Source organism: Pocillopora verrucosa, chromosome 8 (genome assembly GCF_036669915.1).
Source record: "Pocillopora verrucosa isolate sample1 chromosome 8, ASM3666991v2, whole genome shotgun sequence".
Classification (NCBI taxonomy): Eukaryota; Metazoa; Cnidaria; class Anthozoa; order Scleractinia; family Pocilloporidae; genus Pocillopora; species Pocillopora verrucosa.
In genome coordinates, this window is record NC_089319.1 from 3844646 (window position 1) to 3864344 (window position 19699).

General features: G+C 37.6%; 1 protein-coding gene across 2 annotated transcripts; it reads right to left on the bottom strand.

Annotated features, from left to right (window-relative positions):
• Positions 1-1895: 1895 nt before the first annotated feature.
• Positions 1896-17323, bottom strand: LOC131791002 (NACHT, LRR and PYD domains-containing protein 12-like). Of its 2 annotated transcripts, XM_066170784.1 has the most exons (8): positions 17084-17323; positions 16303-16352; positions 14835-15990; positions 11339-11422; positions 10893-10982; positions 9253-9324; positions 7007-7681; positions 1896-5689 (listed from the first exon to the last, which is right to left on the bottom strand). In XM_066170784.1, the coding sequence occupies exons 2-8, from the start codon at positions 16318-16320 to the stop codon at positions 2889-2891; spliced, it is 4896 nt and encodes a 1631-aa protein (XP_066026881.1). In that variant the 5' UTR covers positions 16321-16352; positions 17084-17323; the 3' UTR covers positions 1896-2888. The 2 variants fall into 2 exon arrangements, with proteins under 2 accessions (XP_066026881.1, XP_066026882.1); XM_066170785.1 differs by lacking the exon at positions 9253-9324.
• Positions 17324-19699: the final 2376 nt, after the last annotated feature.

Sequence of the window (19699 nt, forward strand, 5' to 3'; positions counted from 1 at the left end):
AGCTATATCTTGTATCCTTAAAAAGCTGATTAGAATTGTTATGCTTGAGAGAGATATTGTGGTGCACCAAAATTAATGCAGAAATGGCGTTTCCGTCTAAATTTAGTGTATATTGCCTGTGTACAGATGTGGTATGAATGATTCAACTGAAATGGGTGCGGTGCCGCACGTTGTTCTCCTGGTGGTGCCTGTGCTTGGACGGATGAGTTATCAGTGTGAGGATTTTCGACTTATGGCCACATACTTTTTTGCCACACTTATTAGGCTTCTGCCTCTTGAGGTAGTTTAGGTTAATTCGAAGTAGTCTTAAGTCTTTTACTACGACAGTAACTGAGCGCATTACCATGCTACATTTTACCCAGCTTGCCGTTGTGTGCCTTGTCTTTTATTTTGTTGGAATATACCCTGTCTATCTAAGCAAGAGTTTTGACGGAAATGTCATTAATTAAAGCAATGGTTTGATGGTCCGTGAACCTCATCTTCGTTGTAATGTTCTTAGTTGGACGACACCTCTAATGGGAACGGCGGAAAAAAAAAACAAAGAGGACATATGTCTTGCAGCTTGAGATTTGTATGTAATTCATACTGAAGTGTCCGTAATTTTATTTCGACGGAGCTAGGATAGAAAAACATGCAGTCCTAAACTGGAATCATATGACCATTTTATCGGTTCCTTAACTCCATATTCATTTTCGCCAATATTCGACTGTTGTTTTCTGTAGTCTGGTATTCCTGACCCGCCTCGCATGTTCAAAGCTATGGTGGAGCAAAAACAAAGGGAACGACAATTTCTTGAGCAACTTTTGGACGGTAAAAAGGTGGAGAATTACACTATTCCTGTTCCTATCAAAGCTGAGCTGAGAAAATATCAACAGGTAGGGTGCTACAGGAAAACAGCGAAAACGAAGCCTTTGTTCATGTTGGAATTATAAACTAATGGCCTCTGTTTAAAATAATGTACTGAACGGTGTGCGACGAGGGTAGCTTGTCTCCTATCGAAGGTAGCACACAGTCTGCCGAAAGCTCACTATCAGTTACAGATTTGTAGGGTGAGGGAACAGTTGGCATAAAGTGCAATTTAAACTGCAGCATTTAGAAAACGGAACTATTTGATTTCATGAAAGCCGAGATAAAATTCGACCATTGAAAACAATTTTTTTGCCTTCTTTTCTCTTCGCAGACTACGTAACAAGGTCAAAAGTCACAGTTTAGTCGTGGCATCGTACGATAGTGAATTCTTCAGGTAAGGAGAGTTACTGAAGGGTAATTGAAAATACACATTGTTAAGGCACAGCAGTTATTTCAACGAAATGTCTCGTTTGTTTCGTCCGAACAGATCAGTGCACTGGAACTATTGTGTCCTTGACGAGGGCCACATTATAAAGAATGGAAAAACAAAGGTAGGTTACGTTTTGGTCTTTCCTCTAGAAAGCAAACGTTGAGGAGACCGATGATAATTCCCCGACAGAAAAAAGCCGGTGGAGACGAAGATATCGTATATTTGGTATTCTCCATGTGTTATCTCTCTGACAGGATTTAAACAGGTTCTCCTTTTTATCATTGAAGTTTCACTGATGGTTGTTGCTTGAGAATGATTTCGAGTCGTCCGAAATGGAACAGTAGCTATGTAGTCCAGTATTCAAATTAAAGGCGGTCGGTAAGAAGTTCCTACGAGTATCGGCCCCTTTAAGTAGTTAGGACGGAAGCGTAAACAAGCTCTTTGTACTGCATCGTGATTGATGTCGACACGACATAGTGGGCGGCTTAAGCTCCAGGTTTTTTCAATTTGATTTTTTTTCTTTCCTCCCAGTTTCCTAAAGTCATTAAGCAGCTACGAGCCAGTCATCGACTTATACTCTCGGGAACACCAATCCAGGTACGAATTGAGGGGCTTTTATTAAGCAAATGAAGCTATGCGATTTAAATATGGGAAGATGACGAGTCACTGTTCCCACAGCTATTCCACATGTAGATCTTAAAATCTTCTTCACTTACTTACGAAGAGGAGGATAAATATTTTCTTCTGCCTTGTATAATGTGAGGAAATGTCAAAAGCAGCTTCTGTCGAACAGCAAAACGTTGTTCATGTTTCTGAAGTATTCTACGTCACAAGATTAAATATTCAGACAATTGAGACTTGCTCGTTCTAATGTGTCGTTCATTTTTGTTTCATTCTCACCATACTCCTTTGTTATGAGTTATCTTTCCGTACGGTAGCGTAATTTTGTAGTTTTTTGCATTGCTTTATTTCTTTTAGTCTTGCAAAGATTTGATACAGTGCTTTACGTTCATGACATGCTCATGTTTTATTTTCAGAGTAATGTCCTGGAGCTGTGGTCATTGTTTGATTTCTTAATGCCTGGTTTTCTCGGAAGTGAAAAGCAGTTTCAGTCTCGGTTTGGTTTGGTGCTAGGGTTAGGGTTAGGGTTAAGGTTAGGGTTAGGTTAGTTAAATCAATACTCGTATATTTTTAAAGAACTAAAAATTTCACACGCCTTACGGGCTCGTGCAATTTGGTTAGCCTTTGAACAGTTCACATGTGCTAATTTATCCCAAGTTGTACTTAAAATCTTGTGATTTTCTTATGAAAATCTATAATTCATAGAAATATCAAGTAACAAATGCATTTTAAGAACAACAAAAAGATAAAGTGTTTGCTATTGGCATTTTAGAAAATAATTCAAATCGTACGCGCGCAGTGATTGGCCATAAAACCATTTTGCATGAGCGTATGTAAACACGGTTTTCGTTCCTCTTTTATTAGTTATTTCATAAAAGAAATGTAAAATGGTTTCCGTGTTTACATAGCCGGATGTAAACACGCGGGAGGTTGGGAGAACACGAGATAAGCGTAGGAAATCACGACGCGAAGCGGAATGGTTTCCAGCTTATGGAATGTACTTCCAACATCCTAAGTCTTCTTCAGCCCTTGTGTACCCTAAGATATTCATTGGACGGTCCATAGCGGCATCGGTGATTTGATTGTCCTCCAGATTAAGTTCGGTGACTTTACACGTTGGTGTCTGTAATGCTTGACATAGGCTATCAACACCGGCATCGGTGATCTGATTACTACCCAGATCAAGTTCGGTGACTTTACACATTGGTGTCTGTAATGCTTGACATAGGCTGGCAACACCGGCATCGGTGATCTGATTATCACCCAGATCAAGTTCGGTGACTTTACATGTTGGTGCCTGTAATGCTTGACATAGACTGACAACACCAGCATCGGTGATCTCATTACCACCCAGAACAAGTTTGGTGATTTTACATGTTGGTGTCTGTAATGCTTGACATAGACTGGCAACACCGGCATCGGTGATCTGATTATAAGCCAGATAAAGTTCGGTGACTTTACATGATAGTTTCTTTAGTGCTTGACATAGACTGGCAACACCAGCATCGGTGATCTGATTATAAGCCAGATAAAGTTTGGTGACTTTACATGATAGTTCGTTTAGTGCTTGACATAGACTGGCAACACCGGCATCGGTGATCTGATTACTACCCAGATGAAGTTCGGTGACTTTACACATTGGTGTCTGTAATGCTTGACATAGGCTGGCAACACCGGCATCGGTGATCTGATTACCACCCAGCTTAAGTTTGGTGACTTTAGACGTCGGTGTTTGTAATACTTGACATAGACTGGCAACACCGGCATCGGTGATCTGATTTCTACCCAGATAAAGTTCGGTGACTTTACATGTTGGTGTCTTTAATGCTTGACATAGACTGGCAACACCGGCATCGGTGATCTTATTACCACCCAGATCAAGTTTGGTGATTTTACATGTTGGTGTCTGTAATGCTTGACATAGACTGGCAACACCGGCATCGGTGATCTGATTATTACCCAGATAAAGTTCGGTGACTTTACATGATAGTTTCTTTAGTGCTTGACATAGACTGGCAACACCGGTATCGGTGATCCGATTAGCAGCGAGATAAAGTGCGGTGACTTTACATGTTGGTGTCTGTAATGCTTGGCGTAGACTGGCAACATCGGCATCGTTGACCGCGGACAAATTCAGGTTAAGTGTGGTGATTGTATTCCATTCAGATTCCTTCTCTGCACTGAGTGCACCAAAAACATTTAATGTAAAAGACACAGCAGGGCAGTCCACACCCTTACTACCCAAGGAAGAAAGATCAAAAGATCCATTTCTTATGTCGAATACGTCGTGAAATCTCTTAACTATTCCCTTGGCAAACTCAATGTCTTCGTATCGTAGGAGACATTTAGAAATTAAAAGCCCCCTTTTGGCTTCTTTTTCCAATAAGTCGTCGCTGAGAAATGTGTGGATAATCATCTTTTCCTCAAATTCGTTGTCTTTTCGCTTGGACAAAATACCAGACATAAATAAAACTACTTCTGTAGACACATGTTTGGGGATAGTTCTTGTCTCTACAAACCAACGAGCCGCCAAGTACTCTTGAAGAGTCAAATGTATAAAACAAAAATGTTTAGTCGTCGCAGAAAAAGATGTTCTGAAAGGAGGACCGCAATGAAGAAGACCGCTTCCACACAGACTTTCAAGCTCGTGTAAGTTCAAAGTTTTCAAATCCTCTTTAAGGAAAAGAAACTTTTTCTCCTCAAGGAGTTGAGCTGCCAGCTTTGATAATTCATCCAGAGTCTCTTCGGCAGAGGCTCTTTCCTTTCTATGGTGCTTTTGCACGAACATGTTGACCACTTCATCATAAAGGTCACTTGTTTTCACCGGGAGAGGATTATTCTTCTTTGGTTGCTGCAGAGTATATTCAAAGTAGGAGCACATGAGGAAACAAAGCACAGGAATGTGGGCAAAGCTGACAAGATTGTCATTCTTTGTAATGTGGTCCATTACAATGTTTTTCATTCGGTCGTTGTTTTTGAAATACTTTCCAATGTATTCTTTTACCTGTGGCTCGGAAAATCCTGTAATTTCAACGTATCTATCAAAATAGATCCCTCCGTCTTTCATTTCGTCAGATTCGTCGGGTCTTGACGTGATCATGACGACCGAGTCTCTCAGTATTTTTCCTTTGATAAGCTTGGCACACAGTGCTGCTACTGGCATTTTCTCTCTGGCGTTATTTGGGTACTTTTCATCCCGATCACTAGCGATGTACTCTCGTCGTGAACACTCGTCATACCCGTCGATGATAACCAAAACTTCTTCGGAATGATGAACAATGTACTCAAATATAGAGTCGCTGATATTTGAGCGGTCATCTAGCACTGAAGATCGGTTTAAGATATCCTCCAAGGTAACAGGGTCGTCCTCAAGTAGATTAAGCTGACGGAACGTGAGCAAGTATGCGAACTTAAAATCAGGTACTTCTGCATTTGCTCTGGATCGAAACAATTTGTTGTCAGCCCAATCTCTGATCAGCTTTTGACAAAACAGTGTTTTACCGATGCCTGCCTTTCCAGTGACAAGAACAGATTTTGGATGTTTCCCATCGGTCGAGATGAAAATTTCTTGAGAGCTTTTAATTTTCTTTCCACTTATTTGACCGTACTGGCGAAGGCGTTCTTTGCGTTTCATATCAAGATCTTCGACTGGTTTTCTATCATGTTGCATGAGAATGTTGGTGAATATGTCATCTGTTCTCATTCTGGACATGGTCGGTAAGGCCTGAGCGAGGTACTCGGTTTGGCTTTTTATTGATTCTTTCAACGCATCGGAGTATTCCGCTACAACTGAAAAGAAACCGTTACCTGCATTTATTTTCATAAATCCTTTATGTATTAACTTTTCCAATGCTCTACGAAGAGTCATTGATCTGCCTGACTTGTGACGCGATTGGTTATCACGCTAGGTGAGTTTTGCTTTAATTAGGCTTTCCCATGAAAAAGTGCGAGTTAATCTTGAATCTGTTCGCAATTAATTGACATCAAATTCTGACAGAGCATTTAGAAAAGCCTAGTAAGAGGTTGGTGTAAAGGTTAAATTATTTCATTTTTAATAATATACATGCCAACATTTCACAATGCTCACTGGCTGAGAACAAGTCAATTAATCCCAAAGAGAGCACAAAGTTAAGATGAGGACAAAAAGTTGAAATTGAGTGTAGAAAGATGAAAATAATTTGGTTGCCAGGAGAGTCACCAACCGCAACAAAACAAAATAGCGGAGAGGTTAAGAGAAGGTAACATCCTTTTCAATTTAAATTTTGATGGAGAATGGCAAAAATAGAAATACAAAACAAAGCACAAACAACTGGCTAAAAGTTTGGACGTTTTGGGCATTGAAAAATATGAATCGGAGGCGCTAAACAAACTTCTCGAGGCATTTTACGCAATAGTAGTTCGTAAAAAAGACGGGGAAGATAACGAGCGTGATATCTTTCGTGTTCTGATTATTGCTGTCGACCGATACCTTATAAACAAAGAGTACAAAAACCGATTGTTCGTGACGGTGAGTTTAAAAGCTCGAGCCAGATTCTTTGGGAAAACCCCGACTACTGCAGCACAAGGCAAAGGCAAGCGGCCGAACCAGTGAGCCATGACACGAAAAAAAAGCAACTAAAGTGGAAGACAGAGTCATATTTTTGCTAGTATATTATTAATAAGTAGTCGCATGATTTTCCTCGTGCAATTCGGAATAAATCAGCATGTGTAAATTTTTCAAAAACTACAAATTGCATTCGCCCTACAGGCTCGTGTAATTTGGTTGCATTTCAAAAATCTACTTGTGTTGTTTTACCCAAAATTGTACTCGAAATCGTGTGATTACCAACACTAACGGACTCATTTCAGGAGCAGATCCAGTAATTTGTGGTACGGGAGGAACAAATTTGACTCAGAAAACACCTATTTTTTGTGTGCGTGTACGCTAGAGAGTTCTCCGAGTTTGAGCTATTTTTAAAGGTAGGCATTTTATAATACTGAAATGAACTGATTGTTAAATTGCTTATTACCCTGTGACGAAAGGCCCTTCAATCTTCCTCTTCAAGTTTCTTTTCTCAGGAAAGATCAAAAGGCCGTTGCACAGATTTTACCGTTAATACACAATACCTTTGTCTCCTGCTCTCTTTTTAGGATTAACGATTGCCTCCATTTCATCCAGTCTCTCTTTGATGCTAACTTCATCCATGATGCACTGTTTAAGAAGCTCTATGTAGTGTTCTTCCAAATCAGGGTCCATGCATTCCTTTTTCAGATCATCAATAGCACTTTGGCAATCAGCTCCTCCCAGTCTCACCAATGCATCTTGGATGTCCTGCCAGTATTGATTGAATGTTGAATCATCTACTGAGGCCTCACTGGCATGACGATAAACTTTGTTTCTGAAACAGTTGATGCGAACGATCTCTGCCTCAAGGGTTGTATCTGCTGCAGAAGGAAGAGTGTCCCAGCCGGTAGCTGGACGAACAAGATCGCATATACTCCTCAGCAAAACCATCAGTAGAGGGATATCGAAATCCTTTGATGAAACTGTAGATTTGATGGTAGGATATAGTTTTCTCCAAAGAGAAGGACTAAGAATTTGTTTCTTTCGAAGTGAGTTTAAGACTGCATGAACTGGGGGACTTGACAATACTGCGTTCAGGTCTCCTGTTGGACGCCTCTTATCAAAAGTCGTTCTCAAGATATGTGCTCTGACATCCACCAGAAGCCTGCATAACATGGCGTAATTAGTTGTCTCTTTTGATGAACGAAACGATGGAGCCACTGCTGAGGCCATTTTTCCTGAAATACAAAAAAGTTCACCCCACGTCAAAAAAACACAAAGAAGCGTATCAAGATAATGAAAAAATTACTGAAGAAAAGTTTGGAACCGATATGAAGTTATCTGGCCTAGAATTCATTTCGCACCGGATGCTGAGTGGATAGCGCTATCCATCCTTCCAACACCATTTTTAACATCTGTAAATTATGCGGGTTTTTTTCTTTTTTCCACATTTCCTATAGAACCAAAGTGACGCTACAAATAATGTTCGAAGTCCAGTCAGGACATTCTACCACCCAGTTTACCGAGATTGAAAAGAATTAGAGCGTACGTGTTTAAACCACAAACAGTCAATTTGTCCAATACCAGTAAATTCGGCATGTACAAAAACACAGACGATAGATGGGGCTGAGAGACTACAGCTTCCTCTCCAGGATTAGTGGTGGAAAATGAAGAGGAAGGAACGGCTACAAACAGAGATATTAAGCATTCATGCCTTGCCATAAATTTGACATTAACAACAGGGATGCTACCACGACATCTTTGACATCTATGTATTTATTGTGTCTGGAGGGCTCATCTCCCACACAGGAACAGGAATCATTAGCTTCATCTAATATGAAAATTTTTTGTCATACTTTGTATCAATTAAATATCATAGCGCTGCAATGATTCTTCAAACGTTCATCACATAAGTAGTCATCACTGCGACAAGTAGTTTGAACTACCAAAGGGTGCTCTAGCAAGTTCTCTACTTCAGTTTCTTTGTTGACAGAAAATCCCCGCTCTACAGATGCCTGGCCATGTGACAGCAACAGCAAAATTTTCAATAGGTCAAAGAATGCAACATGGTTCTCATCAGTCACGTGGGTGAAAAAAAAATTCATCAACCTGCAAAACGGGTAAAGGTAAAGAATCCGATCCTACCAAAGCGTCTTCTTTGGAAAACTTTCACTCACGAGATGAAAATGATAATTTCCATTTGGCCGCCATCTTGTTAGTCGTGTTATTGGAACCCAGTTACTTATCCCGACTGAGCATTAGATGAACATTTCCTATATCTTTTGGTAAGGACACCTAAATATTCTAAACCGACACCCGTCGTCGAGTTTTTTAATTTTTATTACCTAAAACACTGCAATTTTATTACGTTGGACGTGACTTTTTTAAACGTGGTGGCTCCTAAGGGAGCCGTTTTTTTGGTGGCTAGTAGAAGACCTAGGTCCTAGTATTTCGTTCTCAAAATGGCGGTGATTTAGATTTCTCTTCGAGGGGGGCATTGGGGCCTATTAGAAACCGCAAAACCGTAGAAAAAATCATCCACAACCGAAAAACCGAAAAAAAATTCGATCAAAACCGAAAACCGCATGCAAAACTGTCAAAACCGATACATTTTCACATCCCAGTTATTAAAACCCTGATCGATTCGATACAGTGGTGACAAGTGTAAAGTACATTAATTTCATTACAGGATTTATGAATGCCATGGACTTCGCGTCGGTAGGATCGAATTCATTACCTTTACCCAATGAGCACCATATTCAAATTACATTAACTTAAAAAAAAAGTTCAAACTGAGTATTCTGTTCACCTTTCTTTCCCGAAGGCTCTTCTAATTTTTTTTTATGATCAGTGATGGGTACTATAGTGAAGGGTGAAGTACCTATGGGTAAAAGAGGCAGAGAGAGATTAGCATTCACAGCCTCTCTTCAGATGTTTTGTTGCGATAAGAGAAAATGTGTACAATTATATTAAATAATTGATACCACGTTATTGTATGATATAATTCTTCGAACATTTATCACATAATTGTCACTGTTCACAACAACTTTCCAATAACTTAATACATTTATAATTTAAAGCAACTATTATGTATTTTACCACACGCCGACTCATTACCATCTTTAGCTAAAGTAGAGAATGAGACAATGCCAAATTTGGATTAATCTTTAGCTAACTCTCACCCTGTGGACACCTCGCTATTACAGACACCTTCCCACAGTGGACAAGAGCCAACCCCTGGGGAAACACGTAAATAAATGATTGAAAAAAAACTCCCTTTGAAACAGTCTCTTGCTGTTGCTATAAAGTTTTACTTATTTTATCTCTCGCTATAGCAGACACTTAAATACTTCAACCAAAATCCTGACTCACATAATATAAAGCAACTTTATGATAAAGGAAAACAAAGACACCATTCTTCAGTTGGGTGCAAACATTTGAATTTCTATCGTACCCTTTTATTACGGACTCTTGCTATTGCAGACACTATATCAGAGATATTAGCATTTCTACTGATAAATAGTTAGAAACAAACATACCAACTTGTAGTTAAAGATAGATTTAAAAAAGGTGCTCAAAACATCTATTTGATATTCACATATATATCTCATGTATATTATCTTAACCCTTTACATCCTAACATCAGTCTGCATATTCTCCACACTGCTCCTTATACATTTCCTAGTGTACTGAAAAGGAGAATTTGTTTGCCAATCAAAAGTTTCCTTCTCTGTTGACCACGTCCTTTATTCTCATCACCTTAATATGTGATTCAGGAGTGATATTGTAGGGAGAAATTAGATGCTGGTCACTCTTAGGGTTTAAAGGGTTTATTCCACAAACCAACTCAAATTACTTTCACATAAGTAGAGTATCAGGCACAATCATATCTGGAATAATTTACATTATTTTACATTATTTACAGCAATAAATGTATTCATGAGGTTACTTTTCTTTGAGAAATAATAATTAACACAGCAAACCAACATGTGACCATATGTATATAAGTGCATGAAATTTATCCAAAATACATCACCAATGTCAGTTTTTCAATACATAATTTATGATTAAGGTTGGGAAAAAACCCTTCATTATACTATTATTATACTATTATTATGATTATGAATATGATTATAATTATTATTATTATCATTTTATTGTTATTAAAACTGTTTTACCATCTACTGCCACTGATCTAAACATAAATAAATAAATGGGTTTAAATTCCTCTCAAATGAATCTTTTTAATGAAGAACTGAAAGCATTTCAAATAATTGTCAGTTAGTTTTACCCTATAGACCCTAGCAACCTTAAATGTTTAATCCCAAAAGCACACTTCTTTACACTTGACATCATAGCTGAACACACTGAACATATTCACTTAAGAAATTAATTCAAACTGAGCTTCCTCTTCACCTTTCCTTGGCTTCAAGGTCTCTTTTCACTCACCTTTCTTTTCCTGAAGTTTCACAGTGCTGTGCCTTACTTCCAGTTTTCTTTTGTGACCAGAAGTGGACAGTAAGGTGGAGGGTGAATTACCTGAGAGGAAAAGTACAAAGAGCAATTCATGGTGTTACTTTTAATAGCAACATGAAAACAGGTCAAATCAACATGCGATTAACTGACATACCGTGTCACTATGTCACTATTAGTTGTTTGAGTCATAATTTAAGATCAACATTGAAAACACCCAGTTTATCATTATATACTGTTTCACCAACCCCAGCCTCTACCATCTTAATATATTTCCTTGTAGCAAAACACAGAGTGAGGGAAAACTAAATTGGGTATAATTGCCTTAAAAAAAACATTTTTTAATGAGAACCAAATGTATTTAAGAGTATTCTTAGATCCATTTTACCATGAAATTTAATTTAACAGCATCATCTATTCACCTTCCATTCTTTGGAGTTTCATATGTGGCTCTTCTAGTTCTTCTTCGGGATCAAAGGTGGAAGATCCAGGAAGAGGCAACATGCCTAAAAATAAAGTTATACAGAGAGATATTAGCATTTCTACTGATAAATAGTTAGAAACAAACATACCAACTTGTAGTTAAAGATAGATTTAAAAAAGGTGCTCAAAACATCTATTTGATATTCACATATATATCTCATGTATATTATCTTAACCCTTTACATCCTAACATCAGTCTGCATATTCTCCACACTGCTCCTTATACATTTCCTAATGTGCTGAAAAGGAGAATTTGTTTGCTAATCAAAAGTTTCTTTCTCTGTTGACCATGTCCTTTATTCTTATCACCTTAATGTGTGATTCAGGAGTGATATTGTAGGGAGAAATTAGATGCTGGTCACTCTTAGGGTTTAAAGGGTTAAAGAGAATTAGGCACAATCATATCTGGAATAATTTTCATTATTTTACATTATTTACAATACATGTATTCACAGTGTTACTTTTCTTTGAGAAATAATAATTAGCACAGCAAACAAACATGCGACCATCTGTATATAAGTGCATGAAATCTATCCAAAATACATCACCAATGTCAGTTTTTCAATACACAATTTACAATTAAGGTTTGAAAAAACCTTCATTCTACTATTATTATACTATTCTTATAATTATGATTATAATTGTTGCATGATGAGACCAAATAACAGTTTCAAAAGAGACCATGCTTACTGCCGTTCCTCTAACAGAAAAAAAAATTAAACTTATTCGTCAAGTTAGTGACTCCAAAAATAGAATTTCACCAAATTTTACGGCAAAAAGCAAACAGAAACTCTGTTGTATCTCCAATAAAACCTAACCAAAGATATATTGCAATCTCAAATAAGTGAAGATACAACAACCAAGAGAAAAGGATAATATTTCAAAGAGGGCTCCTTGATTGGTTGTTGCCCATCTGGACTTTGCCTTCTGTGTGTGAAATATGTGATAAAATGCAGGTTGTTTACAAGGAATTAACATGTGACATGGGAGAATTGCATGGAAATTCACTATCAGATGCATTTAGTTCCATGTGAATTTTTTCAGTGGGGTTGGACAATGCAGGTGGAATATGTGATGAAATGAAGTTAAAATTGTATTTCAAACCAACTTGAACCATTAATATCACATTAAACTTCAAACACATTAGATGACAATCTGCTTGCAGATCCTCATTTTCAGAGGGCTTCTACACCAGTGTTCCTTCATAGCAAATTGCACAGCAATCTTCCAATTGCATAGTACCCACGCAGTACACAAATTTTTATTATTTTATTACCCTCACAGGGTAATTGACTATCAGCAGAGGAAAAATTTTCCTTTCTTTAACAGAGGCTGCCAATATTTTTGTGTGAAACTCTGTTATGGACATTACAAAAAAAAATCAAACTACAATTTAATGTGTTCACTTGACAGCTATTTTCCTGTGAATTGACAATTCAGACAAAAATCATTCAATAATAATAAGAACAAAGCTTCTTCATAGCTCTTTAAAATCTAGTTATATTGATTCCCTTATTCTGTAGTTATATTTTCAGCCTGCGGTAAAACATTACACAATTTTTGTTATGGACATTATACTGGGAACTTTTTTTACACTGGTAAGAATAAGGGAATGTTTTTGTTTTTTTATGAACTTTTGATAATTGATTTTGTCAGAACTGATAAATGTATTCTTAATCAGGCTCAATTACAAGTTAATTCTCTTTTCTGGTTGTGCTGATAACCATAACATTAATACTACAGTTTGTGTGTACATGTGACTGTGGTCTGTGGAGTATCCCATATAGAGCATGCTCCTTACAATTCAGTTTTACTGAGCTAGCTCTAACTGGTGTTTCTGTTGTCTTTTGGTTCTTGCTTTCTGAGATACAGTGCAGATTAGATTTCTAGCATGAGACCAAGTTTTACATTGGAAGAGTCCTTAGTGTTACTGATAATGAGGTTGAAATATTGATATTGTCCAAAAGAGAAGTCTCCTATGGCTCCATAGACCTAAAAGGCACTGGACCTTTCAATGTTCCAAGTCTTTCATAAATTGAGAGGATGTTTAAATATTTTCAAAAAGAAAAAGTTTTCAAATAACTAGTCAAACTAACTGCAGATTGCAATAGTTAAACATTGCTTTAATTTTTGAACCAATGGATTGTACTTAACTCCTTGTCAGAGTACTATTCTTAATAAGCCACTTGACACTATTTTGGAAAGTTACACTGCACTGAACTGCATGAATTGACAATTTTCTCTGTAGTAATTTAAGGACAGTCACTATCAGTGCAATGGCCTTTGAAAGTTGAAGTTACTGCAGCTTGTTTTAAGCTACATCTCTGAAACATTTTTTAATTTGTTACCTTCAGATATTTTAAAAGAAGGTACTGACTATTAACATGATATGTCTTTTAGTAAACTTGTTTCACAAATGGACTTAAACTTTTTGATAATTTATACTCGTCATGTCACCATGGTGTTGCAACTGTTAATGTACAGTTGTTGTTATGGTTACAGTTATTAGTGTTTAGTTAAAAAGGTACTGTAAACTTGGAAGTGATAAATTTGAACAAACTGGTCTTCATGAAACATTTATTTCTTCCAAAAGAATTATTAAAATAAAAGTCATTCAGTCATAATGTCCATAATGTCATTTCCGTAACATTGTGTCCATAATGTAATGTCCATAACATAATGTCTGCAACATAAAGTAGCCTTTATTTTTTCTGATGTTTTTTTTTCCAGGACTTTGATAATTTACAGCACTCAAGTTTGGGCCCCTAAACACAAAAAAAGGAGCCAAGCTTACAAAAAGACTGATTTTTGTTGTCTGAGAAAACAAAATAAATTGGCTTTTTGGTGTGGTCATTACATAATGTCTGTAATAGAATTATTACTTGCTCTCATTTACAAAGTACATCCATTTTGGAAAAAATCTTATCAGCAAGTTCACCTTTGTGTAGAGTTCAAATAGTTTTGTTCCTCTAGTGAGATTTTGGAATAAACATGTCTCACTAAAATCATTTTAAATCTTACAGAATGCCACCTATTTTCACACACTTTTCATTAGACAAAAATAAACAGCCTCTCTTTGCCATTTCCCATATAATCAACTTTCAGATTACTATTTTTTAGACAATTTAGGGTCTCCTCACTCTAAAAATCCATCATTGGGCTAGATATAAAATAATTATTTTAAATTTCACAATTCAAGTGGTTCTAAAATGGAATGGCCCTTAACAAGAATGGCCATTACCATCAACTTATAGCCTTGGATTACCAGTTTTCCTGCATGTAAACTTGTAACATTCCACAAGACTACTGCCCTACTGCATTTAGAAACAAATGCTAACCTGTACATTGAATATTTAACAAGAACATGTGAGCTTTGTCATTATTTCAAATTAGATTAAAACTTCTGCATTCCTGATGCAAGCTGAGAAAACTTACCAAATGCAAGATGGAACATCTTTTTAACAAGGACATCACAAGACTCCTCCCAGCTGAACTGCTGCAAATAGTGTTCACGAAGAATCCTAGCCTCTGCAAGTCGTACATTCCTTTTTTTGTCACACACAGCTTTTAATGCTCTGGCCCAGTCTGCAGGATCCTCTGAATCCACTATATGGTATGACCCATTAGGCACCTCTTTTAAGGCTTCTGCAATTCCCGAGTTACCACTGACAAGTACTGGAAGACCAGTGGATATGGCTTTAAGAGCGCTCAACCCGAATCCCTCAGTTTTTGAGGGCAATATAACAATATCCACCATAGAGAATAAGTTGGCTGACGTTTTCCTGTTTTCATCAAAGCTGCAGATAATTAGCTGATCAGGATTAATACCACACTGAAGTAACTTGCGTTTTAATTCATCTTCCTTTCCTCTCTGTTTGGAGGCAAACTTGAGTTGGTAAGGTTCACCCTTTAGGTTAGCAATAGCTTTCGCTGCAATGCCGTATCCTTTGACATCAAAATCTTCACTATCACCACTCTCAGTTACCAAGACACAAAATTTTCTTCTTTCATCGCTAGCTTGCTGCACATCTAAATATTCAGTGAAAATACCTGGTGTCAGGTTAAAAACATCTTGTTTTCTGAGTTGGTGCTTATATGCATCAGTTAGCTTGGGGCCAATTGTTACAACTTGATCAGCCATTTCACATAGTTCTATTTCTGTCTTCTGCATTTGTTGACCTTCAGAAATGCTTTTGTACATGCCAATTTCTTCAGGGGCAGTATGGACAACTTGAATCCATTTGCAATGACTGTAATTTGGATTTTTCTTTATATGTGGAATTAGCCGACCAAGAGCTACTCCATGCGCTATAACACAATCCATAGCATGGCCTTCAGGTACAGAGGCTAGCCAATCAACTGGTTCAAAACCAGGCAGTTTAACAGCTTCAATGAGTTTAACATTGTAACTATCAGCATCTCTCTTGTCCTCTTCACTACACTGAGGTAAGAAGACACTGACTTCCACATTGGGATGTTTAGCCATCTGTATTGCTAGCTCTCTGTTGATGGTTGTCAAGTCTCCATTGCTTGATGTTTTCCATTCAGCACTCAAAAGGGTTACTCTCAGCTTTCTTTCCCCAGTGTCGTTCTGTAAACACAAGATTCTTGTGATTTAGTAAATTCAATTAAAATTATAGAAAAATAAGAACTCATTTTATAAATTATTTTACTCTCTTATAAATTTATTTCCATATCAATCTCCTACTTGGTAAATACCAGTATTATATAATCATAAAGGTTTGTATCTGCAGGCATGTAATTTGTTCCTGAAGTGAGAGAGTTGGTAGGGAAGCACTGATAAAAGTGAAGTTTCCTTCAAATGAAATAACACCAAAGTACAAGTAAAAAAAACAACTTGGTCACAGCTGTGATTTTCAAAAGCAGTTGTTTGATATGCTACCTTTAATGGTCTCGACATCACAGGAACCTTAAATGTTGAACAGGAAGTTGCTAAAATAAAAATGAAAAAAACAGGAATTACTTTCACTACTTATTAACTTAAAAATGCCTTAAATTACTAACTGTCAAATATGGTATTGAATGACAACTTGAAATTACTGTTGCTGGCATATCATGGTACAGCTGAGTAATCATATTGGCCTTTTGATCAAGTGAAATTTAATTGACGAAATATATCTATGAAAAAAATTATTCCTTCTAATTAGCAAAGAGAACTGAACTTTTCAGTTAACAATGCAGAGGAGACATACGTGTATTTCAGTGCTAAAAAGAGGTTATTATAAAAGTGCTTAAAATTTGACGAATTGTTTTGCGACTACAAGCAGGTTTTGAACAAATAATTGTGCATGCGATTCCAGTAAATTATTATTAAAAGCTATCATATGGTTTTGTCATTATTACTATTTATTAATATGTAATCACCAGATTTTTGTCATGAAATCTGGAAGAAATTGGCTCTCCTAAATTTGGTCGGACTACAAAGTGCATCTGCCTTACTACAACATTTTTTGCGAAGGACATCTGTGAAGACCCAAGCAAACCCTTACAGATCAAAGCGATGTTACACGATTTGTATTAATGATTCAGTCTACTGTTAATTCGTCTTAGAAAAGGCGTTTGAAAATTGAGGCGATGAGCTACTCTCAGGTATTTACCAAAATGGTTCATTTCAGTAACAATTCTAGGCATCATGCATCAGAAGTTAACACGAATTGGCTTACCAAGACTTCGTTGGTATGTTACTGTAAGTGAAGGTCCTGTATCTGTTCCCTTCAGTATCGGTCTGGAGCTACAGTTCGCTGATGATCTGAAATCACTTCATAGGAGCTGAAACTATTACTTATATAAAAATAAACTGGTGAAACACCTCGCCAAACGTTAGTATTAGTGGTATTTCACGTCGATTTCCGCATTGGTCCATCACTTTCGGTTTGATAAATTATTTCAATTGGCTCATTTACTATCATGTGACAGCATTGGAAGGAAGAACCCATTATCAGGTTATAAGATATGACTATTACACCACATATCTGGTTTTGTAGCCCGAAGCCAAGGTGCGTTGCAGCTGGTTGAATGCAGGCTCGTTTGTCAGAGCGGGAACGAAAATCTTTAGGTAGGAAATCTGTGAATGGATGTTAGTGTGTCCAACGAAGAAAAATTCGGAAAAAGCGTCACGCGTTGCGTGACTCGGTGTTAAGTTATAGAGGAACCGTCGAGAATTTAAATACGTTATGGGGAATATTTGGGGAGCGAAATACGGTAATGACATAAGTATTTTGAAATATGAACATTCTACATGTAAAGTCAATAGAAGACATAGTTTGAAGCTACACTGGTTTGCAGATTTAATGAATGTAACCGAAGAAGTTACAATTCATAGACCCAACGTTTCGACACTCCTGTCTAGTGCCTTCATCAGGGGTGATCTAAACGCTGCAACAAGAGGTCCTTTTATATGATCACTAATTAGCGGCCTTTTTTCTGACGAGGTGTAAATAGGCGTCAGGAAGCAGACCGCCATCGTCACGATTTAAAGGAGCGTGGGCGGAGTTAATGTGCCAAGCCTCCAAACAAAGGCGCTGGTGGTAACGCCGATTAGTAGTGATAATTTTAGAATTATCCCACCCAATTGTATGGTTGGTTAGGCAAGTATGCTCCGATAAAGCTGAATTTTCCTTTTTGCAAAGAAAAACCGCTTTTTGGTGCTCTTTTAACCGTGTACCAAACTGGCGTTTGGTCTGTCCGATGTATTCGTTATCACAGTCATTGCAAGGAATAGAATAAATGGCATCGGTTCGTTGTTCTTTCGTGACAGGATCCTTAGGTTTGGCGAAAATATGCCCCAAAGTCTGAAAAGGTTTTTGAGCAACTTTAACGTTGTGGCTATTCAAAATTCTCTTGATGGGTTCAGTAACACCCTGTATGTAAGGAATAACAGCAAAACCAGTCGCTGGTTCCCTTTCATCAAGAGCGTTACTATTTGTAACTGGTTTTTGGCAGTTACGGAGAAAAGTTTTTGTATAGCCATTTGCCTTTAGGACATTGGAAACATATTTCCTCTCCTCAGCCTTCGAATCGAGTGATGATGGTAGACAATCAGCCCTCCTAAGTAAAGTTTTGGCTACAGACAGAAGTAAGTAGCGTACTCAGGCGTGCTAAACCTCCTCCCAAAAACATTCAAAAGGATGTTTTCAATGCGCTTATAACTCTCAAAAAGGATCCGGACAGGCTCGTATTATCTGCTGACAAGGGTAATTGTGTTGTGGTTATGGACAAACAGCAATATCACGACAAAGCTTTGTCTCTGCTCAATGACAAGAGTACGTATGCTGTCTTAAACTCTGATCCAACCAGTAAAACTCAAAGAAAGTTAAACAAAATGTTGCTTGATTTGAAAAAAGTTGGCAGAATTAGTGACTCTACGTACAAAATGTTATACAGTAGTGACGGCTTATGTCCACGTTTTTATGGCTTACCTAAAATTCATAAACCGGGAATTCCTTTGAGACCCATTGTCTCTTTTGTTAATTCTCCGACTTATGCAATTTCTGGTTATCTTGCGAGAATTTTGTCGCCTGTTGTTGGGAATACTGATTACACTGTCAAAAATTCCTGCGAATTTACGGATTTCATAAGAGATAAAACTCTTGACGCTTGTGAAGAATTAGTATCTTTCGACGTTGTTTCGCTCTTCACTAAAATCCCAGTTGATCTTGCCGTTAAGGTTGCGGAGGAAAGACTCAGAGAAGATGCTTCCCTAGGACAAAGAACTTCTTTGCCTGTGGAGGATATTATTCATCTGCTGTCTTTTTGCCTCAAAACCACGCAATTTACATATAACGGCACATACTATCAACAAGTTTTTGGTACAGCTATGGGTTCGCCTGTTTCTGCTGTCATTGCTAACATGGTAATGGAAGACGTGGAACAAAGGGCCTTAGCCACTTCACCGGTTAAACCCTTTTTCTGGAAACGATATGTCGATGATGTTATTTCTGCGGTATCCGGAAATGAAGCGGAGCGCCTCTTGTCGCATTTGAATTCAGTAGAGCCGTCGATCCAATTCACCCTTGAACGTGAAAAGGATAGACATTTGCCCTTTCTTGATTTAAATGTGTCTAGAGGGGTTCAGGGTAATTTAGAGACAAGTGTCTATCGTAAACCCACCCACACCGACAAATACCTCGCTTTCGATTCTCACCATCCTATTTGCCATAAAAAGTCTGTAGCCAAAACTTTACTTAGGAGGGCTGATTGTCTACCATCATCACTCGATTCGAAGGCTGAGGAGAGGAAATATGTTTCCAATGTCCTAAAGGCAAATGGCTATACAAAAA